General features: G+C 45.9%; 1 protein-coding gene and 1 long non-coding RNA gene across 9 annotated transcripts in view; one reads left to right on the top strand and one right to left on the bottom strand.

Annotated features, from left to right (window-relative positions):
* Nucleotides 1-25,400, top strand: part of LOC141049826 (ADAMTS-like protein 5) — a 289,658-nt gene that overhangs the window by 111,879 nt on the left and 152,379 nt on the right. For all 8 annotated transcript variants that reach the window (XM_073546654.1, XM_073546644.1, XM_073546637.1 and 5 more), the window contains one exon: nt 18,671-18,786. In XM_073546654.1, the coding sequence (XP_073402755.1) occupies nt 18,671-18,786 (116 nt within the window). The remainder of the gene's footprint in view (nt 1-18,670; nt 18,787-25,400) is intronic.
* LOC141049867 (uncharacterized) overlaps nt 19,594-25,400 on the bottom strand; it is a 192,469-nt gene continuing 186,662 nt past the window's right edge. The window contains exon 5 of the long non-coding RNA XR_012220459.1: nt 19,594-19,728. This is a non-coding gene — a long non-coding RNA (uncharacterized lncRNA). The remainder of the gene's footprint in view (nt 19,729-25,400) is intronic.

Genomic DNA, 25,400 nt, shown 5'->3' with positions numbered 1-25,400 from the left:
CATGTAGTATATATGTGTTATGTATGTAGTATGTATGTATATATGTGGTATGTATGTGGTATGTATGTAGTATGTATGTAGTATGTATGTGGTATGTATGTAGTATGTATGTAGCATGTAGTATGTATGTAGCATGCATGTAGTATGTATGTAGTATTTTTTTTTTTTTTTAACATTTAACACATTAGCCGGATGATGGGACTACTACTGTCCCATCATTGGCTAATGTGTCAATCACTGTCATGGTAGCAGGCATCGCCAGATGGGACTTGTAGTCCCATCGGACGATGCTTGCACAGACCCCCGGACATCAGCACAGCCCCCCGGCAGGCCGGTACAGACCCCCACAGGGTGCACAGACCACCGGCAGGCCGGCACAGCCCCCCGGCAGGCCGGTACAGACCCCCACAGGGTGCACAGACCACCGGCAGGCCGGCACAGCCCCCCGGCAGGCCGGTACAGACCCCGGGCAGTCCACACAGCCCCCCGGCAGGCCGGCAGAGACCCCCGGAAGGCCCGAAATGACGGCGCATCATGATGCGCACACACCGCGCATCATGATGACGTCAGGCTGTCAATCAACTTTGAACTTCCGATTCCGATGCCGACTTCCGATATTGAAAAAATATCGGAAGTCGGTATCGGAATTCCGATACAGCAAGTATCGGCCGATACCCGATACTTGCGGTATCGGAATGCTCAACACTAATGATGGGTATATGGGCACGGGAATATGGGATGGCGGCTATGTATGATGGGTATATGGGCACGGGACTATGGGATGGAGGATATGTATGATGGGTATATGGGCACTGGACTATGGGATGGAGGATGTGTGATGGGTATATGGGCACTCGACTATGGGATGGAGGATATGTATGATGGATATATGGGCACGGGCCTATGGGATGGAGGATGTGTGATGGGTATATGGGCACTCAACTATGGGATGGAGGATATCTATGATGGGTATATGGGCACGGGCCTATGGGATCGTGGATATGTATGATGGTATATGGGCACGGGACTATGGGATGGAGGATAATTATAATTTGCTATTACAAACCACACATCTAGATAAGCTCCTTCGAGGGTCTAGTTTCCAAAATGGGTTCACTTGTGGGGGGTTTCCACTGTTTAGGCATAACAGGGGCTCTGCAAATGCAACATGACGCCCGCAGAACATTCCATCAAAGTCTGCATTCCAAAATGGTGCTCCTTTCCTTCTGAGCTCTCCCATGCTCTTAAACAGTGGTTCCCCCCACATATGGGGTATCAGCATACTCAGGACAAATTGCCCAACAACTTTTGTGGTCCAATTTCTCCTGTTACCCTTGAGAAAATAAAAAATAGTGGTCTAAAAAATCATTTTTGAAGAAAAAAAATGATTTTTTATTTTCACGGCTCTGTGTTTATGTTATGCGGTGAGGCTGGAAACCTCCGGGAGCTGAACCCTCAGAACCGCGACGACGAACCTCCCCTAGGCGAGCTGACCAGGTGGACCACCCCCTATACAGGGAGTGTAAGGGGCAGACCCAAGGGAGACTATCGCCGCGGAAGCTGATACCCGGGGACAACCGGAGGATGACGTAGGCCGGGGGAGGACTGGAGAACCGGTGGGAATGAAGACGACCACAGGGGAGACTGCTGTTGCTGCGAGGAAGGAGGTAACCACCAGGAGGAATGCTGGAACGTGTAGCAGAAGGGAAGCTGGAACAGGCGGACGAGGACAGGAACGGAGCAGACCTGGAAAGGAACACGAGAGGGTAACTGACAGGCAGACTAGCGGGAAGTCAGGAGGAGTACAAGGCACAGAGACAGACAGAGCGCTAGGAAGCGTGGACCCGATATCAGAGCACGAAGCACAATTGATAATCAGGCAGGGGGCCTAGGGAGAGGCTGCCTGATATAGGGCACGCAGGGGGACTTCCGGGTTAGGGAGAGGCGGAGTCTGGGATCCGAGGGATAGGACGCCTGGACAGGGGGGGCGTGCGCCTGCGTACCTGGAGAGAAGCAGAGGAGGCGGGCCGAGAGGACCGGAAGTGCCTGGACAGCGTGGAGCCAGGGGGGAGAGCGGAGACCGCCGGCGTCATGGCAACAGGGGACGCAGCAGAGGCGGGCAGCGCGGCGGCGGCAGGAGCAGGGCCCGAAGCAAGGTCAGGACGCGCTGTGGCGGCAGCGGTCCGAGCGGCGGCTACAGAGGCCGGAGGATGCGAAGGGGAGGTGAGCGTGACAGTACCCCCCTCCTTACGCCCCCCCCTCTTAAGGCCAGTAAGGAATCGGGCTAGGATACGAGGAGCCTGAATATTCTCGCGAGGCTCCCAAGATCTCTCCTCGGGACCGAATCCCTTCCAGTCAATTAAGAAGAGGGTCCTACCTCTGGATCTTTTCATCGCAAGAATGTCTTTAACTTCAAAGACATCCTGTGCGGACACAGGCAGAGGTGAGCGGCCAGTGGAAGAGTGAAAACGGTTCAGGATAACAGGCTTTAGGAGAGAAGCATGGAACGAATTAGGAATTCTCAGCGAGGCGGGAAGTTTTAACTTGTAGGCCACATCATTGATACGAGCCAAGACTTCAAATGGACCTATATACCGAGGACCCAGTTTGTACGAGGGTTGTTTTAGACGGACAAATTTTGAAGACAGCCATACTTTATCTCCGGGTTGGTACACTGGAGAATCCAGGCGTCTTTTGTCCGCATGTCTCTTGATCCTACCTTGAGCCAGATCAAGCGCGGTTTTGGTCTCCTGCCAGACCCTGGAGAACTCCTCGGTCAGAAGATCGGCCGCCGGCACACCCGAGACAGGAGGTACCGGCAGAGGTATACCTGGATGGTGTCCATAGACAATGAAGAATGGTGATTTGGAGGAGGATTCACTGGTATGGTTGTTGTAGGTGAATTCAACCCAAGGGAGTAGGTTGGACCAATCATTCTGGTGGGCGTTGGAAAAATGCCGGAGATAAGAAACAAGGATTTGATTTGTGCGTTCAGCCTGGCCGTTGGTCTGGGGATGGTAGGAAGAGGAGAAGTCCAACATTACCTCCATCATACTGCACAGGGCCCTCCAAAACCGTGAGGTGAACTGAACCCCTCTGTCGGAAACGATATGTTTGGGAAAGCCGTGAATCCGGAACACATGGGTGACGAAAATCTTCGCCAATTCAGGCGCGGAGGGTAAGCCAGGCAGAGCAATAAAATGGGCCATCTTAGAAAACCGATCCACCACGACCAAGATGACGGTGTGACCAGAAGACCGGGGCAGATCAGTAATAAAGTCCATTGCAACATGCTGCCAGGGGGCCGAAGGAATCGGAAGCGGGTGTAAGAGTCCGGAGTGTAGATGCCGTGGGACTTTGTTTCTGGCACACGATGGGCATGAGGCGATGAAGTCTCGGACATCTTGACGAAGCGATGGCCACCAATAAAAACGAGAAATGAGAAGGAGCGTTTTCTTGAGGCCTACATGGCCGGCTAGTTTGGAGGCATGGCCCCAACGTAGTACTCGCCTCCTCTCACTTTCCTGCACGAAGGTCTTACCCGACGGTAATGAAGTCAAGTTAACGGGTGCGACCATGATAACTTTACTGGGATCCATGATGTGCGATGGCTCCTCTTCATGATCCGAGACCAGAAAGGACCGGGACAACGCCTCTGCTTTGAGATTCTTGTCTCCAGGACGGAAATGCAGTTCAAAGTCGAATCGGGCAAAGAATAATGACCACCTGGCTTGCCGGGGGTTAAGTCTTTGTGCAGACCGGATGTATGCCAGGTTCTTGTTGTCGGTGTAGATTTTGAACGGATGCACAGCTCCCTCCAGAAGGTACCGCCACTCCTCCAGGGCCAATTTGATGGCAAGCAACTCTCTTTCACCAATGGCGTAGTTCCTCTCCGCGGTGGAGAACATCTTCGAGAAAAAACTGCAGGTGAGCAGACGGACGGAGGGAGATCTTTGGGAAAGAACCGCCCCTGCTCCGATGGCTGATGCGTCTATTTCGAGAATAAAAGGTTTGTTGATCTCAGGACGATGGAGGATGGGAGCCGTAGCGAAAGCTTGTCTCAAGGCTTGAAAAGCATCCTCAGCGTCCGAGGACCAGAGGTGAGGATTGGCTCCCTTACGGGTTAAGGCGGAGACTGGAGCGGTCAAGGTGGAAAAGTGTGGAATAAACTGCCGATAATAATTGGCAAAACCAAGGAAACGTTGAATCGCCTTGATTCCCTGGGGACGCGGCCATTTGAGCACGGCGGACACTTTTCCCGGGTCCATACGTAGGCCCGAGTCCGAAATGATATAACCCAGGAACGGCAGAGAAGATTGCTCGAAGGCACATTTTTCGAGTTTGGCGTAGAGACGATGCTTTCTTAATCGTAGTAAGACTTGACGGACGTCTTTTCGGTGAGCAGCCAGGTCCGGGGAAAATACAAGGATGTCGTCCAAATACACCACTACACAGGAGTAGAGGAGATCTCGAAACACGTCGTTGACAAACTCCTGAAACACTGCGGGAGCATTGCACAGGCCAAAAGGCATAACTAAATACTCGTAGTGGCCGTCTCGGGTATTGAAAGCAGTCTTCCACTCGTCTCCGGAGCGAATGCGGACTAGATTATAGGCCCCTGGGAGATCCAATTTCGTGAAGATTCGTGCTCCCCGTAGACGGTCAAATAGCTCCGGAATGAGAGGCAGCGGGTATTTGTTTTTGATGGTGATGTTATTGAGACCCCGATAATCAATGCAGGGGCGAAGAGATCCATCCTTTTTCTTGACGAAAAAGAAGCCTGCTCCTGCAGGTGACGACGACTTGCGAATAAAGCCTCTGGCCAAGTTTTCCTTGATATATTCGGTCATGGCCAGAGTCTCGGGAGGGGATAAAGGATAGATCCGACCTCAAGGTGGAGTCGAGCCTGGGACCAGATCGATTGGGCAATCGTAGGGTCGATGCGGGGGTAGAACCTCTGCCTCCTTCTTATCGAAGACGTCCGAGAAAGCCCAATAGGCCGATGGAAGATCAGTGGAGGCCAAAGTGAGAGGCGTGAAGTTCTTCGGTAGAACGGCAGACAGGCGTCGGTCTTGACAAGACTGTCCCCAGCACAGGAGGTCCCCGGAGCACCAGTTCAAGGTAGGCTCGTGCGTTCTCAACCAGGGTAGGCCCAAGAGGATAGTATGGGATAGCGCGGGCATTACATAAAAGACAATCTTCTCCCGGTGTAAGGCTCCAATCTGAAGTTCCACTTCTTCGGTGACCTGAGTAACGGACATCCGCAAGGGTCGGCCGTCGACCGAAGCAATCTGCCGAGGAGTCTCCAGGGATCGCACAGGAATCCGAAGTCTCTTAACCGCCTCGAACTTAATAAAGTTGCCCGCTGCGCCTGAATCAAGATAAGTCCACTCAGAGAAACGTTTGGAGCCTATGTGCAGAAGAACGGAGAGAACCAAAGGTAGAGAGGAATCATAATCACCTAGGGAGGCCTCTCTTACCTGTCCTAGGCAGAGGCGTTTCCCGGGCGGATAGGACAGGAACGGAGGAAGTGGGAAGCACTCCCACAATAGAAGCAGAGCCTCTGTTCGATCCTCTCTCTCCGGCGTTCTTCCACCGGTTTTAGCCGATCTACTTGCATGGGCTCCGGTGCAGGAACCACAGAAGACGACGCAGGACGGGAGCGGGGAGGGCTGCGAGCGACCGGTAGGATGCAAGGTCTTCTCTCTCTGGCGGCCTCGCGGGATCGCTCCTGGAATCGTAGGTCGATGCGGGTGGCCAAGGAGATCAAGTCCTCCAGGGAGGCTGGAATATCACGGCCTGCTAAGTCATCTTTAATTCGAGTAGAGAGTCCCCGCCAAAAGGCTCCCACCAAGGCCTCATTGTTCCACCCTAACTCAGAAGATAGGGTACGGAACCGAATGGCGTACTGACCTACCGAGAGCGCCCCCTGGTGGAGATTAAACAGCGCTTCGGTAGTAGAGGCTAAGCGACCCGGTTCATCGAACACCTTCCGAAAGGTGTCCAGAAAAATGGACAGCTGGGAGACTATGGGATCATCTTGTTCCCAGAGGGGGTTTACCCAAGCCAGGGCCTCCCCTTCCAAGTGGGACACGACAAAAGCAACCTTGGCCCGGTCAGTGGAATACTGCAGAGGGGACAGCTCAAAGTGTAGCAGACATTGGTTTAGGAACCCTCTGCATAATTTGGGATCGCCGTTAAAGCGTGGGGGCTTTGCTAGATGGGGTGGTGGGTGGGGAGCTGCAGCCTGGGGTGGAGTGGAGGCTGTGGACTGGAGAGCCAGAAGACGGTTATCCACTGAGGCCATATAGTTTAAAATGTGGGCCTGAGTGTCACGCTGCTGTGCGAGCTCCTGCTGAAGACTCGCCACCTGAGGAGCGCTAGTGGGATCAGAGGTCTGTATGGATGACAGACGGGACTCCATGGACTTGAGGAAGGACATTATCCTCGCCTGGTTTTCTCGTAGGAACAGGAGTTCCTTCTGAGTCGGGGTCGGGGTACCAGCGGGGTCCAGGGCCTGATTATTCTGTTATGCGGTGAGGCTGGAAACCTCCGGGAGCTGAACCCTCAGGACCGCGACGACGAACCTCCCCTAGGCGAGCTGACCAGGTGGACCACCCCCTATACAGGGAGTGTAAGGGGCAGACCCAAGGGAGACTATCGCCGTGGAAGCTGATACCCGGGGACAACCGGAGGATGACGTAGGCCGGGGGAGGACTGGAGAACCGGTGGGAATGAAGACGACCACAGGGGAGACTGCTGTTGCCGCGAGGAAGGAGGTAACCACCAGGAGGAATGCTGGAACGTGTAGCAGAAGGGAAGCTGGAACAGGCGGACGAGGACAGGAACGGAGCAGACCTGGAAAGGAACACGAGAGGGTAACTGACAGGCAGACTAGCAGGAAGTCAGGAGGAGTACAAGGCACAGAGACAGACAGAGCGCTAGGAAGCGTGGACCCGATATCAGAGCGCGAAGCACAATTGATAATCAGGCAGGGGGCCTAGGGAGAGGCTGCCTGATATAGGGCATGCAGGAGGACTTCCGGGTTAGGGAGAGGCGGAGTCTGGGATACGAGGGATAGGACGCCTGGACAGGGGGGGCGTGCGCCTGCGTACCTGGAGAGAAGCAGAGGAGGCGGGCCGAGAGGACCGGAAGTGCCTGGACAGCGTGGAGCCAGGGGGGAGAGCGGAGACCGCCGGCGTCATGGCAACAGGGGACGCAGCAGAGGCGGGCGGCGCGGCGGCGGCAGGAGCAGGGCCCGAAGCAAGGTCAGGACGCGCTGTGGCGGCAGCGGTCCGAGCGGCGGCTACAGAGGCCGGAGGACGCGCCGGGGAGGTGAGCGTGACAGTTTATAAACTTCTGTGAAGCATTTGGGGGTTCAAAGTGCTCACCACACATCTAGACAAGTTCCTTAAGGGGTCTAGTTTCCAAAATGGTGTCACTTGTGGTTTTTTTTCACTGTTTAGGCATATCAGGGGCTCTCCAAATGCGACATGGCGTCCAATCTCAATTCCAGCCAATTCTGCATTGAAAAAGTCAAATGGTGCTGTTTCGCTTCTGAGCTCTGCCGTGCGCCCAAACAGTTGTTTACCCCCACATATGGGGCATGTGCGTACTCAGGACAAATTGCACAACACCTTTGTGGGTCCAATTTCTCCTGTTACTCTTGTAAAAATAAAAATTTGGGGGCAAAAAAATCATTTTTGTGGAAAAAAAATGATTTTTTATTTTCACGGCTGTACGTTATAAACTTCTGTGAAGCACTTGGAGGTTCAAAGTACTCACCACACATCTAGATAAGTTCCTTAAGGGGTCTAGTTTCCAAAATGGGGTCACTTGTTGGGGGTTTCTACTGTTTAGGCACATCAGGGGCTCTCCAACATGGTGTCCGATCTCAATTCCAACCAATTTTGCGTTGAAAAAGACAAACGGCGCTCCTATCCTTGTGATCTCTGCAGTGCATGCAAAAAGTGGTTTACCCCCACATATGGGGTATCGGCATATTCAGGAGAAATTGCACAAGATACTTTTTTTTTCATTTTCTCTTTTAACACTTGTGAAAATAAAAAAATTGGTTCTGAATTAAATTTTTTGCAAAAAAAAGTTAAATGTTAATTTTTTCCATCTACATTGCTTAAGTTCCTGTGAAGCACGTAAAGGGTTAATAAACTTCTTGAATGTGGTTTTGAGCACCTTGAGGGGTCTAATTTTTAGAATGGTGTCACTTTTGGGTATTTTTTGTCATGTACACCCCTCAAATGACTTTAAATATGATGTGATCCCTAAAAAAAAATGGTTTTGTAAATTCTGTTGTAAAAATGAGAAATTGCTGGTCAATTGTAACCCTTATAACTTCCTAACAAAAAAAATTTTGTTTCCAAAATTGTGCTGATGTAAAGCAGACATGTGGGAAATGTTATTTATTAAGAAATTTGGGTGACATATCTCTCTGATTTAAGGGCATAAAAGTTGAAAGTTTGAAAATTGCAAAAATATTTCCATTTTTTCATAACTAAGCACAAGTCATAAAGAAGAAATTTTACCACTAGCATGAAGTAAAATATGTCACGAAAAAACATTCTCAGAATCAGCAGGATCCGTTAAAGTGTTCTAGAGTTATAACCTCATAAAATGACAGTAGCCAGAATTGTAAAAATTGGCCTGGTCATTAAAATGCAAAATGGCTTTGTCACTAAGGGTTTAAGAAGGCATTGACCTAGCAGTGGACAACCTCTTTAATGCGGCACTGCGACTGCAGTTGCAATTATCGCATTAGGTGCCCACTGAATCTCACAGCATGGAACATGAAGTCCCCCCCCCACCCTGCAACTATCATCACTGTGATTGGCTGTTCAATCACATTGCTTCTCAGTGTTTTAGGCAATTAAACAACCGCGGCATCTCCAGGACCAGATCTGATTGGGGCAATCAACGATGACGCAGTTAAGTACAATGACAAAAGGGATGTCCTTTTCTTGACCACTATATATGGTGATGGCAGCACCCCCAACTCTGTACTAGGTAACTCAACACAGGTTACCAAACCAGTACAGCACCATGGAATTAATGGTGCTATGTAAATAAACAATAATACTGGGGTACAACAGGAACATGGAGGGGAGTTGATTCCTCTGATCAAGTCCTCCAGCTGTACAGTGTTATGAGAAAAGCCAAAGTGTGGTACAAGAAGCTGACCATGCACCTTGTACAGATGGCAAAGTACAACACTTGCATACTATAATGATATGCAGACCAGACCAGTACGTACCTTCAGTTCCTGTCACGGGTGTTTCAGATGCAACAGAGTGTCACTCTGCATCTGGCTGCAGAAGGTCTCTGCGTTTGGCCTTACAGATGCATCCTTAATCCATCTGACTCTTGAACCCAGTGATAACCTCCCTCCAACTCTTGATGACACACCTGGACCTGGGTGTTTATAAATCCCCAGTATGCTGCAGAGAGTCACTGGTGATATTCACATTTTTCCCTTGTGAGTCCTTGCAGCTATAGCAGTCAGCTAACTTCCTCTCTGGAGCTGTTTGAGGACGTTTTGTGTTACCTCTCTGAGTTTGCTCAAGTTAGGTTTATTCCCCTTGTCTCTCTATGTTTTTGTCTTTACTTTATAGTGGGGACTGACCAGTGCTCATCCCCTCCCTCTCCCTATCCAGGGCCTAGCTCTAGGGAGATACAGGGCTTAGGTTTCCTGCTCGGCGATTGGTGAGGAACCAATTTATGGAGAGTAGGGCAGGTAGGGTGTTATTAGTACTGCCTATGGGTCTCCACTCACCCTTTCCCTAGTGTCTGGGTGTTGCACTTAGTCTTCCCACACATGACAGTTCCAGGAGGTATTAATCAAGGCTCTAATATTTGGAGAACAGGAAGGAGCGTGCGCCAGCACTTCCGGAACTGTGTTGTATCAGGCCAACATTTCCCCAGTGAGATCTCTTAAAACACAAAGAAAGGAAGGTGACAAAAGAGGTGCCGAGTGTGTTACAGAAGGGGATATGCAAGGACCTCACCTGGCCTGTGTACAAAAGAATGCTTCAAACTGTACCACACATCCATGGACTGCTAAATTAATTTCTGACTTACACAACTACAGTAATGTATGACAACCTGACGAACTCTACATAACTCAAGCATGCCAAACTGACATACACTACATAACTCACATATATCAATCTGATGCACTTTAGACAACTTATATATGACAGCTTGAAGTACCCTACACAAATCGCGTATGCTAACCTGTTATGAGTTCATTTTCCCCTTCACCATTGAGGTCTGATGAACTCCCTCTTCTGGTGAAGGAAGGTAGTGAGGCTGATTACCAAACACCTGAGCTGGTAGAGGATGACTGGGTGACGGGAGTTGCTGACTGGATATAAGGCAGCCAACGCCCTTCTGCCTTGCTGGTGATTTCTCTGAGGGATTCTAGGAGACCAGTCTGATTCCTGCTCCTCAAAAGCTAATTTTTTCTGCCTTGCTTTTTGCATTTGTGTTTTGGTTTTATTTTGCCTTGCTTTTCTGGATTATGCCCTTCCCTGCTGGGGTGAGCTGAATTCCTTTGTGTCTTTTTGCTCTGTCTTCAGAAAATACCTGAGTACTGACATAGTCTTTTTGAAGCCTAGCGTCTTCAGGGCCTTTTTCCCTGTTAGTCTGTTGGCTCTTGTTTTGATAGGGTTTTTGGTGGATTGCAGAGAGCAGCTTTTCTATCCTGTCATATCTAGTTAGCTTGGGCCCCATCATTTATTCAGTCTATCTTTCTATCTGTGTTAGTGTTTTGTCTTCTTGCTTCACCGTCATTATATGTTGGGGGCTGCCTATTGCTTTGGGGTCTGCCCTGGGGCAGTTTAGATTTCCCTTTCTGTCTTTAGGCTATGTAGTTCTCTGGCTGTGATCGAGGGGTCTAGTGCACCGTAGGAACCCCCCACGGCTACTGCTAGTTGTTGTTGATAGGATCAGGGGTCTGCAATCCGATAGCTGCCAACTTCTCTGGTTTTCTGGACTTAGCTAGCTTTTCTGTTTTTGCCTCCTACGGTGACTCGTTCATAACAGAATCACCAGCCATACCGCAGGTCCTAGGGTACTCAATAGCAGGAAAGAATTGTAAAAAAAAAAAAAATAGGTGTGTATATTTTTTCCTCTATATCTCTGAGGCCGTAGGGGGAATTTTTTTTTTTTTTTCTCAATGGAGATAAAACAATTGTCTGATCGTGTGGAGCAGCCCGCTGCGGAAGTGCGGGGAATTTCCGCCTACCTTGCTCATTCACATGCTGCTGAACCAAAGATCTCTAGTCCTGATGTGTTTTTTGGGGATCGGTCTAAATTTTTGAATTTCAAAAATAATTGTAAATTATTTTTTGCCTTGAAGCCTAACTCGTCAGGGAGCTCCGCGCAGCAGGTTAAAATTGTCATCTCTTTGCTGCGTGGCGATCCCCAGAATTGGGCGCTTTCTTTGAAACCAGATGATCCTATTCTGACTAATGTGAATGCATTTTTTCAAGCCTTGGGGTTGTTGTATGACGAACCTAATGCTATTGATCAGGCTGTTGGCATTGAGCCAGGGTCGAGATTCTGCAGAATTGTACTGTCAAAAATTCCGAGAGTGGGCGGTCCTTACTACCTGGAATGATAATGCCTTGGCAGCTCTCTTTTGGAAGGGTTTGTCAGAAGCCGTAAAAGATACTATGGTGGGATTTCCTGTTCCCTCTGGTCTTGACGATTCTATGTCATTAGCCATTCAGGTTGATCGGCGTTTACGTGAATGCAGGACTGCATGAGAGGTGTTGCCACCTGTTGAACAAGTGTCTGAACCTATGCAATGTGATAGAGTTTTGTCCAGGGAGCAACGTCAGGAGTTCAGAAGGCGTAATAAGCTGTGTTTTTTTTGTGGAGATGCCTCGCATATTATTTCTGTCTGTCCTAAACGAGAGAAACGTTTTGTACACACGTTTTCTGTGGGTGGTGTTCAACCTAAGTTTCTTCTGGCAATTACTCTGATCTGCTCCCTGTCCACATTTTCCGCCAAGGCGTTTGTGGATTCGGGAGCAGCCCTGAACCCAATGGACTTGGATTTTGCTAAACGTTGTGGATTTCCTATGACACCTCTGCAGACGCCTATCCCTTTGAGGGGGATTGATGTTACTCCTTTGGCGAAAAATAAACCTCAGTTTTGGACCCAGGTGGTAATGCGGCTCGCCCCAGACCATCAAGAGAATTGCAGATTTTTGGTGTTGCATAATTTGCATGATACCATTGTTCTGGGGTTTCCCTGGTTGCAAATTCATAATCCAGTTTTGGATTGGAAATCTGTGTCTGTGGTGAGTTGGGGTTGTCAGTGTGCCCTTAGTGAGGCTCCGGTTTTTTCCACCTCTCCTCAGTCACATGATGTTCCTGACTATTTGGCGGACTTTTATGATGTATTTAGTGAGAATGAGTCTGCGTCTTTGCCTCCTCATAGGAGTTATGACTGTGCAATTGAACTAAGCCCGGGGTGTAAATTTCCCAAGGGTCGGCTCTTCAATTTATCTGTACCCGAGCACGAGGCTATGCGATCCTATATTAAGGAGGAGTTGGAGAAGGGTCATATTAGACCATCCTCTTCACCATTAGGTGCTGGGGTTTTTTTCGTGGCCAAAAAGGATGGTTCATTAAGGCCTTGTATTGATTATCATGCCCTCAACAAAATTACTATTAAATATCAGTATCCGTTACCCCTGATTTCGGATTTATTCTCCAGAGTTAAAGGTGCTTGCTGGTTTACCAAGCTTGACCTCAGGGGGGCGTATAATCTTATCCGCATTAAGCATGGGGATGAATGGAAGACGGTGTTTAATACTCCGGAGGGACATTTTGAGTACCTGGTGATGCCTTTTGGGCTCACTAATGCCCCTTCTGTCTTCCAGTGCTTCAAAATGACATTTTCCGAGACTTTGTGGATACATTTTTGATTATCTACCTGGATGATATTTTGATCTTCTCCAAGGATTGGGATTCTCATGTGGAACATGTTCGGACTGTGTTCCGGATCTTGAGGGAGAATTCCCTGTATGTCAAGGGATCGAAATGCCTTTTTGGGGTACAGAGGATTTCATTTTTGGGATTTATTTTGTCTCTGTCAACTATTGAAATGGACCCGGCCAAGATACAGGCCATTTATGATTGGGTTCAGCCCACTTCTTTGAAGGCCCTTCAGAAGTTTTTGGGTTTTGCTAATTTTTATCGGAAATTTATAGCAAAATTTTCTAGTATTGCCAAGCCATTGACTGATCTGACTAAGAATGGTGCTGATGTGTTGAATTGGTCTCCGGAGGCTGTTTCTTCCTTTCAGGAGCTGAAGTGAAGATTCACTTCTGCCCCGGTTTTGCGGCAACCTGATGTCTCACTCGCGTTCCAGGTAGAGGTGGACGCTTCTGAGATTGGTGCAGGAGCTGTTTTGTCCCAAAAGGATCCTGTAACATCTAAATTGAATCCCTGTGCTTTCTTTTCCCGAAAGTTCTCCCCATCTGAACGTAACTATGATGTGGGAAATCGGGAACTGTTAGCCATGAAATGGGCATTTGAGGAGTGGAGACATTGGTTGGAGGGAGCTAAACATCAAGTCGTGGTCCTCACTGACCACAAGAATTTGATTTACCTGGAGTCGGCCAAACACTTGAACCCTAGACAGGCTAGATGGGCCTTGTTTTTTACACGTTTTGATTTTGTGGTCTCTTTTCTTCCTGGCAATAAGAATGTCAAGGCTGACGCTCTTTCTAGGAGCTTCTTGGCTGATTCTCCTGTGGTGACAAAGCCTGCTACCATCTTAGGCGAAGGGGTAGTTCTTTCTGCCATCTCGCCTGATTTGAGACGTGCTCTGGAAGAGTTCCAGGAGGACAAACCTGAGCGTTGTCCCAGTGGAAAGTTGTATGTTCCTGACCAGTGGAAGAAGAGAGTGATGTCTGAAGTTCATTGCTCTGCATTGGCTGGTCATTGGCTAGGGCACCGTAGGAACCCCCCATGGCTACTGCTAGTTGTTGTTGATAGGTTCAGGGGTCTGCAATCCGATAGCTGCCAACTTCTCTGGTTTTCTGGACTTAGCTAGCTTTTCTGTTTTTGCCTCCTACGGTGACTCGTTCATAATACTAACCTGAGGCACTCTACATAACTTATATATGTTAACCTGATGTACGCTACACAACCCATGTATGCAAGCCTGATGCACTTTACTCACGTATGCCACCTGATGCCACTACATTTTAATATTCACATACCAGGTCACACTAGATCAATTCCAATATAGAGTCATTTGCGGTGGGTTTCACTGTTTCGGCACATTAGAGGCTCTTCAAATGAAACCTGACGCCACAGACCATTCCATCAAAGTCTGTTATCGTGCTGCTGCGATGCAGGTTGGTTCAGGCTCCAGAAGATGGCAGTAGAGAGGAAGCAGGACAGCACCTAATCAGAGCTGACCTGCAGTGCACCAGCAATTCTACCACAGGTGGCAGCAGAGTAGTCAAACTAGCTGGGTCAAATCCTAGACTGTAGCGCAGTACCAAAGGAATAAGCAAACTCACAGTCAGGGCCAAGCCAGAGAATCAACAACGGTCAGAAGTGGATAAGACAAAGCCAAAATCAGAAGCAGGTCTGGATGCAAACCAAGTCAAAACAAGAGAGTCAGCACACTAAAGGTAAACACTGAGTCAGGATGGATATAGGGGAAAACAGAGACATGGGATCAGATAGTAAACGTAGCAGGACAAATCAGAGCAATCAGAGTAAGTTACAGCAGCCCTAGCAGGGCAGGAACTATAACCGACATCGCAGGAAGCAGCGGCGATAAATAGCAAACTTGAACCCAGACTGAGGCTGAGAAAGGTTAACCCCTTCTGTATTCCAAAACATCAGTCCTTCCTTTCTGAGCCTTGCAGTGCACTCAAACATTAGTTTTCCTCCACATATTGGGAGTCAGCAAACTTAGGAGAAATTGCACAACAGATTTTGGTGTCCATTTACTCTTGTTACCCTTGTAAAAATAAAAAAAATTGGGGTTAAAATAGTATTTTTGGTGAAAAAAATACATTCTTTTATTTTCACGACTCAATATTATATTTTCTGTGAAGCACCTGGGGATTCAAGGTGCTCACCAAACATCTAGATAAATTCCTTGGGAGGGTCTAGTCTCCAAAATAAGGGATCAATTGTTGGGAATTTCCACTGTTTAGGCACAGCAAAGGCTCACCAAATGCAACATGATGCCTGCAGACTATTCCATCAAAGTCTGCATTCCAAAACATCACTCCTTCCTTTATGAGTCCTGCCGTGCACCCAAACAGCAATTTTCCTCCACATATAGGATATTAGCATAATCAGCAGAAATTGTACTACAGATTTTAGGCTCAATTTTCTCTTGTTACCCTTGTGAAAATAAAAAAAAATTGGGGGTTAAAATAACATTTTTGTTGAATTTTTTTTTTATTTTCACAACTCAACATTATCATTTTTTGTGAGGCGCCTGGGAGTTCAAGGTGCTCACAACAAATCTAGATAAGTTCCATGAAGGTTCCAGTTTCCAAAATGGGGTCACTTATGTGGGTTTCCACTGGTTAGGCACATCAAGGGCTCTCTAAATGTGTCCGCTCTTGATGCCAGGCAATTTTGGATTTAAAAAGTCCAACAGTGCTATTTCCCTTTCAAGCCCTGTCGTGTGCTCAAACAGTTGTTTTCCCCCACATCCATATGTGTATCGGCATACTCAGTAGAAAGTGCACAACAATTGTTGGGACCCATTTTCTCCTGTTACCCTTGTGAAAATAAAAAAAATTGGGCTAAAAGATCATTTTTTTTGTGGAAAAAAATTGATTTTTTCATTTTTATGGGTCTAAGTTATAAACTTCTGTTAAGCACCTGGGGGTTCAAGATGCTCACCACACATCTAGATAAGTTCCTTGTGGGTTATAGTTTCCAAGATACAGTTACTTGTGGGGGTTTCTTCTTTTAAGGCACATCAGGGGCTCTCCAAACGTAACATGGCATCTTTTCTCGATTCTAGCCAATTTTGCATTTAAGGCCGGGATCACACTTGCCATTTAAATGGCCGAGTTTCGCATGGTAATACACGGCGCTGCCGCCGGGACTCAGGAGCAGGGCGTGCAGCTCCTTGTATTGCTATGCGGCCGCATGCCCCGCTCCTGAGTCCCGGCAGCAGCGCCGTGTATTACCATGCGAAACTCGGCCGTTTAAATGGCAAGTGTGATCCCGGCCTAAAAATACAAACGGTGCTCCTTCCTTTCCGAGCCCTGCAGTGCCCCAAAACAGTGCTTTTCCCCCACATGTGGAGTATTGGTGAAATTTCATAATACATTATTTGATTCATTTTCTCCTGTTACCATTGTGAAAAGAAAAAAAAATTGGGTCTAATATAAAATTTTTGTAAAATAAAAGTTAATTGTTAATTTTTTCCTTCCACATTGCCTCAGATCGTGAGAAGCACACAAAGGGTTAATAAAGTTCTTGAATATGGTTTTGAGCACCATGAGGGGTGCAGTTTTTAGAATGATGTAACTTTTAGGTATTTTCTGTAATATAGGCCCCTCGAAGTCACTTAAAATGTGGTGTGGTCTCTAAAAAAATGGTTTCGTAAATTTTGTTGGAAAAATGAGAAAACACTGGTCAACCTTTAACCCTTCTAAATTCCTAACAAAAAAATAATGTTTCAAAACTTGTGCTGATGTAAAGTAGACATATGGGAAATGTTATTTATTAACTATTTTGTGCGACATATCTCTCTGATTTACGGCCATAAAAGTGAAACATTTCAAAAAATTGTGAAATTTTTGCCAAATTTCTGATTTTTTCACAAATAAATGCAAGTCATATTGATGAAATGTTACCACTATCAAGAAGTACAATATGTTATGAAAAAATATTTTCAAAATCAGTGGGATACTTTGAAGCGTTCCAGAGTTATCACCACATAAATCTGATCTAAGCGAATGAATCCTTCATTAGCTTAGATTAGAAAGTTTTATTGTCCCAATATCCTTCTAAGGCTGGAGTCACACACAACCATTGAAAAATCGGTCCGATTTTAACGGTACAAAATCGCACAAAGATTTCTTGTCCAGGGATCCGTCTGTCATCCCATTTTCCGGCGATGAACCGATTTTATTCGCATCTAAGCATCAAATTGACATCCAATGCCAATGCCTGATGCTCTTTCCTGTTGGCCTGGAGAAGTCTTGCGATTTAATCGCAAGTCACACGTGTGGTGCATTTTCAATGCGATTGTTAATCGCATCCATAGACTTGCATTGGCGAATCCGATCCGAAAATCGGTGACAATCGCAGCATGCTGCGATTGTCTCGGTCCGAGGAACGGATCCGATAAAAAAACGCATGATGGGAGCAGCACCATAGAATAACATTGGGACGAATGCAATGCGATTTTTTATCGCATTGCATTCGTCCGATTTAATCGCTAGTGTGACGCCGGCCTAAGGCTGGTTTTACACGTCCTGATATTTCCGGTGTGTGGCAACCGTGTGCTGCATCAGGACCACATGGATGGCCGCCGGGGAAGAAGCGCTAATGTAAGCCGGTGTGCACCGGCGGCTGGTGCTGAAGCCAGCTGTCATTCTCCCCTGCTCTGAAGTGATCAGCGCGGGCAGAGGAGAATGAATGAATGAATGAATGAATAACTGAAAAACTGACCTGTTGTGACCTCAGGACCGTCAGAGAATGCAAGTAATGAGGTCATTGTGTCAGAGCTTGAACTGCCGTGACCTCATCACTTGCATTCTCTGACGTTCCTGAGGTCACAACAGGTCAGTTTTTCATTTAATCTTTCATTCATTCATTCATTCATTCATTCTCCTCTGCTCGCCGGCAGAGCAGGGGAGAATGGATGACAGCTGCATTCAGCACCTGCCACCGTGAAACGGCGGCTTACAGTAGTGCTACTTCCCCGGCGGACGTCCATGTACACGGAGGACAGTGTGCACTGTTCTCCATGTGCATGTGTGCGGGATGTTTTGCACCCCGTGCGTCCGGGAGAAAACGGACATGTCAGCGTGTTTTGCACATGGACACACAGTACGTGAAAACACGCTGACATGTACATAGGTCAGTGTCTCCGGTACGTGAGAAAACTGTCACCACACGTACCGGAGACACTGATGTGTCACCTGATTCCCTCCCGGTCTCAGGAGCTGATTATGCAGATTTTGTAGTAAGTCATAAATCCTTGTGACAGATTTAGTCCTGTGTGCAGCATTTCAAAGATTAAAATAAATTTTAAAATAAATTTGTATTGCCAGAAATGTCAGTGTTTTTGTGATTTGAACTTGCGTTTTTATATTAGAACTTTCATTCATATTGTTTGTTATTTCCTGGACCACAGAACTGTGTCACCAAAACATCCTTGCTCTCAGTTTCTGCCCTGTTCCTCCAACATAAGAATTTCCAGTAGGACATATTATGCACAGAAATAATTACACCACATTGGAAGAAGAACAAGTGAATGTCCAGGGAATCTGAATGTATAGTTAGGCAACAGTAAATGATTTATCTGATCAGTAATTTTTATCTTCCTTCCCAAAACGGATCACAAATAAATAGCTTTTACATATTGTGTAATTTCTGAAGAAATGTAATATTCTGATTCCTTCTTTTACAAACAAATCAGAAAGAAAACAGGATTCTCCATTCAGTCTCTGGTGTTTGGACAACATGGGGGCCTTGGTCTGACTGCTCCAGTTCCTGCGGAAAGGGGGTGACACTTAGAACCCATAAATGCCAAAGGTAAACAAAGAAAAATCACATTAAAACTTCACATAAGGTATATCAATAATTTTGTTACTTTTTATGTACAAAAAAGGCAAAACAAAATTCTGAATTATTTATCTAACATATTCAAAGTGAACCTGTGAGCAGGATTGTGCACAGTAACCTACAGACAGTGTCAGGTTGGTGCCGTTATACTGATTGTAATGATACCTCAGTGATGAAATCCGTCTCGTGCTTGTTGTTTAATCTTTATTTTCAGTTTTGAGATAATGATATGCTCATTCCTCGGGGCGACCTGTGGGGGGGCTTCATGTGGTGCTCTGAATAGGTTTTCTTGTGTATGGCTTTTGACAGGTAACATCCCTCAATGACCTGCCCCCTAGTTTATGTACTGCATATAATAGTGTTGATATTACTGTTGATAATATTCTTGATGTAATATTGTTGAAAATACCAATAATATTGTGGCTATTGTGAGGCTTACAAAAAAAATGAACAGCACATATGTAAATTTCTTTCTCCCCTGGCAGGAGGAGTTGTCAGAGGGACGGTGGTAGTGGGAGACATTCAGCACACACCAGAGACTGCAGGGCTAAAGTCCAAATCCAGGACTGTTCGCTGTATCTGGTACAGTTGGGACAACAGATGAGTGGATGGATTCACGGGACTCCAGTCCATTGTGCAAGTCAGTGTTACCTGACGGCTGGACGGGAGGCTGTGAAACTCTAATGTTCCAGCGGCTTTTGATTAGTTCAGGCTGGAGGAACATCATCTGTGCATCTTGCTTATCTCTCGTTGAGACCTGTGGATTTATTTTTTGTTCCTTCCTTCACAGTCGGAGCCAGGCTCGGACAGGCCCATAGGGTAACAGGGGAATCCCCCGGTGGGCCCCTGTGCAGATCTGGGCCCTCAACGCCACTATATGGGCAGTACTTGGCATAATTCAATTGATTCAATCTGTGGAGAACAAAGCAGCATCTCATCATTCATTAACCAAACTACCCAGTTTATTATTATATAGAGATATAGGTACATTTGTGAACGAGAGTAGTGTAATATTTGTATGCAAGTGAAAAGTAGGCCCCCAAAGTCAATGTTACTGGTGGGCCCTTAGCACTCCAGTCCGCCACTGGTCGGAGCCATCAGAACTTTCTCATCTTTTTGTAGCGTCACTATATGACATTTATGGTTTAATAGGGAAAATGGATCAAAAGAAAAATTAAAGGGATAGCATGAAAATGAAAAAGACTTACATGTTCAGGATACAGTGGGGAAAAAAAGTATTTAGTCAGTCAGCAATAGTGCAAGTTCCACCACTTAAAAAGATGAGAGGTGTCTGTAATTTACATCATAGGTAGACCTCAACTATGGGAGACAAACTGAGAAAAAAAAATCCAGAAAATCACATTGTCTGTTTTTTTTTTCATTTTATTTGCATATTATGGTGGAAAATAAGTATTTGGTCAGAAACAAAATTTCATCTCAATACTTTGTGATATATCCTTTGTTGGCAATGACAGAGGTCAAACGTTTTCTGTAAGTCTTCACAAGGTTGCCACACACTGTTGTTGGTATGTTGGCCCATTCCTCCATGCAGATCTCCTCTAGAGCAGTGATGTTTTTGGCTTTTCGCTTGGCAACACGGACTTTCAACTCCCTCCAAAGGTTTTCTATAGGGTTGAGATCTGGAGACTGGCTAGGCCACTCCAGGACCTTGAAATGCTTCTTACGAAGCCACTCCTTCGTTGCCCTGGCGGTGTGCTTTGGATCATTGTCATGTTGAAAGACCCAGCCACGTTTCATCTTCAATGCCCTTGCTGATGGAAGGAGGTTTGCACTCAAAATCTCACGATACATGGCCCCATTCATTCTTTCATGTACCCGGATCAGTCGTCCTGGCCCCTTTGCAGAGAAACAGCCCCAAAGCATGATGTTTCCACCACCATGCTTTACAGTAGGTATGGTGTTTGATGGATGCAACTCAGTATTCTTTTTCCTCCAAACACGACAAGTTGTGTTTCTACCAAACAGTTCCAGTTTGGTTTCATCAGACCATAGGACATTCTCCCAAAACTCCTCTGGATCATCCAAATGCTCTCTAGCAAACTTCAGACGGGCCCGGACATGTACAGGCTTAAGCAGTGGGACACGTCTGGCACTGCAGGATCTGAGTCCATGGTGGCGTAGTGTGTTACTTATGGTAGGCCTTGTTACATTGGTCCCAGCTCTCTGCAGTTCATTCACTAGGTCCCCCCGCGTGGTTCTGGGATTTTTGCTCACCGTTCTTGTGATCATTCTGACCCCACGGGGTGGGATTTTGCGTGGAGCACCAGATCGAGGGAGATTATCAGTGGTCTTGTATGTCTTCCATTTTCTAATTATTGCTCCCACAGTTGATTTCTTCACTCCAAGCTGGTTGGCTATTGCAGATTCAGTCTTCCCAGCCTGGTGCAGGGCTACAATTTTGTTTCTGGTGTCCTTTGACAGCTCTTTGGTCTTCACCATAGTGGAGTTTGGAGTCAGACTGTTTGAGGGTGTGCACAGGTGTCTTTTTATACTGATAACAAGTTTAAACAGGTGCCATTACTACAGGTAATGAGTGGAGGAAAGAGGAGACTCTTAAAGAAGAAGTTACAGGTCTGTGAGAGCCAGAAATCTTGATTGCTTGTTTCTGACCAAATACTTATTTTCCACCATAATATGCAAATAAAATGAAAAAAAAACAGACAATGTGATTTTCTGGATTTTTTTTTCTCAGTTTGTCTCCCATAGTTGAGGTCTACCTATGATGTAAATTACAGACGCCTCTCATCTTTTTAAGTGGTGGAACTTGCACTATTGCTTACTGACTAAATACTTTTTTTCCCCACTGTAGGTAATAGAAAGGGGTTACGATTAGTGATGATCAAACAGTGAAGTATTCAGATTTGTGAAAATCTTTCAAAATAATTTCTAATATTTGTAAGTAGTTGACACACTGGCGTTTGTCCACTCGAAGAAAGAAAATATTCCCAGATGCAGCAGGTGATGAACAGGCTCTGTGCTGGTGCCTGTTAAAAATTTTAAACTGATAAATAAAGGAATACACCATGCTATACTGGGAAAAAAAAAGGAAGAATCCGATTGCCGGATACTCCCTTAGTGGTGTGGGAAGAATCTCGCAGTCAAAGATGTTTTCTCAGAATCAGAGATGTTTCACACTGTCATAATGACCATGAATCCGTATATAAAAAACTGCTGGATAAAGAGTAAAGAGTCAAATTAAATTAACTTGTTTTGCATAATTGTGAGCAATACAACTGGGCCTGTAGCACTCACTTGAGTTTGTCTGTCCAGTCCAGAAAAAAAAAGGTGCTGTGGTGGATAGAACCAATGCTGAAGCAACAGGATTAGGGATGTTTACAATAAATATTTCTGATAGAGGGAAATGGGAATAGTAAATGTTAAAACAATGACAAGAGAAGATAAATAAGGGCTGCTTTGATGGCAGATATAAGCTACACTTACTGCAGAATGAATAGAAAAAACACTGGATCAAGGTTGTTGTTTTCAGATAGGGAGCAACTAAGGGTACCGTTACACTTAGCGATGCACCAGCGATCCCGACTATATGGATCGCTGGTGCATTGCTAAGTGGTCGCTAGTGAGCTGCCACACAGGCAGATCTCACCAGCGACATAGCAGGGGTCGGGGGTGGCTACTTACCTGTCAGACGAGGCGATCCTGACGTCCTCCCTCCCGCCTCCACGCGTCGCTCGTCGGCGCCACAGGAAGCCCAGCAGGAAGTGCCCAACGAGAAATGATCCAGGACGTTCTCACGCGATCAGCGATAGCCAGCGGGGGAGCCAGTCGGAGATAAGTATCACACATAGCAATATCGCTAGCAATATCGTTGCTACGTCACAAAACCAGTGACATTATAGCGATATTGCTAGCGATATCGCTATGTGTAACGGGCCCTTAAAGCTCAGGCACTGTGGATTAAATGAATGTGAGTAGCAGCGTGTGCTCGCGGTTAAACAGTGCACTTGTGATGACTAGTGCTCGGTGAGGTAAGCTAGGTGCTGGTGCTCAGCAAGGGGCTGCTGCTGCTGAGTCTGCATACGGAGGACGCCGATGCCTTGCGCGCTCCGGCCGGAAGCAACGCTGAGGGAGGTGACGTGGTATGGAGGCGGAGCTTGTGTGACGTAACACTAGGACGGGTGCATGGAAGGGGCACAAACCTAACGCGTTTCAAGGGAAAGCTTCCTCTTCCATCAGGGTAGTGTCCAATGATCAGCATGCCACACATTTATAGCAGCGTTTGTTCCATTTAGTGATCACCTGACCCCAATGCCTTATTGGATTCCACAAGTGCCTGTGTTTTATAGCAGTAGTAAATCTTAGTGAGCTGAATGAATATAGGACTCTGCAGTTGGCCATTGCATGACTGAACACACAAATTAACCCTTCTTTATCCAGGAGTTTTTGTGTACCTATAAAATATAACTTTTATTTGAATCTTAATAATAAAACATGTCTTTGTATAAAAAAACAAAAACAAAAAAACAAAAAAAAAAACTATTTGGGCTTTCATAAAAAGTTGTAATTCACATTGCTAACAAGCCCTCATAACAGTTGGATGAGTACAAGGCTCTGAAATATCCTGATACCATGATTAGGTCAAAAATGCAAAAATAAAAATGGACGCATAAAAAACTTTTCTTTATCCAGAAGATATTGGTAACTGTAACTTTTGTTTAAAAATATCTTTTATTAAATTTATTAAAAAAGGTGTCAATGAAAAATGTCCTTAAGACCATGTTAAATAGCCTACTATGGAAAACAGTGTGCATATTTGTCCACCGGGAAAAGTATTTTTTTCTTTTTTTTCTTCCCTTTTTTATTTTTAAAATTATCTCCACCTTAGTATGTAGATTGTAAGAATCATTAAAAATATATTTGGACCCTAAATGGACCTCTTGATTGATGTCCGAGAATTTGATGAGTATAAAAATAGCTCCAAATTTGGGCCTCCTACTGGCGCCAACAACAAAAATGCGTAATTCTACTAATAAAGTTATTCAACCAGCCCGCTTGGATTCTAACTCATTGGGCTTTCTATCATGCGGGAGATGCTCCTGTTGCGTCAGGACAGCAACAACTAGACAATTGCTCAAAAGCTTTACGAATACAATTAATAATAATACATTTTATATTAGGGACAACATTACATGCCAATCATCGGGCGTTATCTATATTCTTAAATGTCCTTGCCGAAAATATACGTAGGGAGAACCAAGAGACCCTTGCACGTTAGAATCAAGGAGCATCTAGATAACATTAAGAAAGGCTATAAGGGACATCAAGTATCTTGACACTTTCTGGATGTTCACAACCGGTCTTGTGAAGGGGTCTCCTTTTTAGGTATACAACTGGTTCGTCCACATCCTAGGGGGGTGACTATTTAAGGGCAATGTCACAGATAGAATCCAGATGGATTTATACTCTGGACAGCTTAGCCCCAAGGGGCCTAAATCATGAAATTGAATTATATGCGTTTTAATCTCACCATTCTCCTTCCCCCTACCCCCCCCTTTTATGTATATTATTGGGGTCATTATACATTACCAGTCATGCCGGTACAGGGTCTAATATTTTAATTTAAATTGTATTTTTTATATCATAATCATCATTTTTTATATTTGCTTGCTCAAAAATCTAAATTTTTTTTTTTGGAAGCTATTTTTATACTCATTAAATTCTTGTACATCAACCAAGAGATCTATTTTTTATATTTGCTAGCTCAAAATTTCTATTTAATTTCTTTTGGAGCTATTTTTACTGTATACTCATCAAATTTTTGGACATCAATCAAGAGGTCCATTTAGGGTCCAAATATCTTTTGAATGATTCTTACAATCTACATACTATTGGGGTCAGGTGATCACTAAATGGAGCAAACGCTGCTATAAATGGACAGCATGCTGATCATTGGGCACTACCCTGATGAAGAGGGAACCTTTCCCTTGAAACGCGTTGGGTTTGTGCCCTTTCCATGCACCCGTCCTAGTGTTAGTGTGACGTCACACAAGCTCCGCCCCATACCACGCCGCCTCCCTCAGCGTTGCTTCCGGCCGGAGCGCGCGAGGCATCGGCGTCCTCCTAGTGCAGACTCAGCAGCAGCAGCCCCTTGCTGAGCACCAGCACCTAGCTTACCTCACCGAGCACTAGTCATCACAAGTAAGTGCACTAGGTCCAGCACCTTGTTTAAACGCGAGCACACGCTGCTACTCACATTCATTTAATCCACAGTGCCTGAGCTTAAGTTGCTCCCTATCTGAAAACAACAACCTTGATCCAGTGTTTTTTCTATTCATTCTGCAGTAAGTGTAGCTTATATCTGCCATCAAAGCAGCCCTTATTTATCTTCTCTTGTCATTGTTGTAACATTTACTATTACCATTTCCCTCTATCAGAAATCTTTATTGTAAACACCCTTAATCCTGTTGCTTCAGTGGTTGTATCGACCACAGCACCTTTTTTTTCTTTTTTCTGGACTGGACAGACAAACTCAAGTGAGTGCTACAGGCCCAGTTGAATTGCCCACAATTATGCAAAACAGGTTAATTTAATTTGACTCTTAAGGC

The sequence above is a fragment of the Dendrobates tinctorius genome, unplaced genomic scaffold, assembly GCF_039654945.1.
Source record: "Dendrobates tinctorius isolate UK_male_01 unplaced genomic scaffold, ASM3965494v1 ptg000011l, whole genome shotgun sequence".
In the NCBI taxonomy this organism is placed as follows: domain Eukaryota; kingdom Metazoa; phylum Chordata; class Amphibia; order Anura; family Dendrobatidae; genus Dendrobates; species Dendrobates tinctorius.
This window is presented reverse-complemented; position numbering and strand designations above follow the sequence as displayed.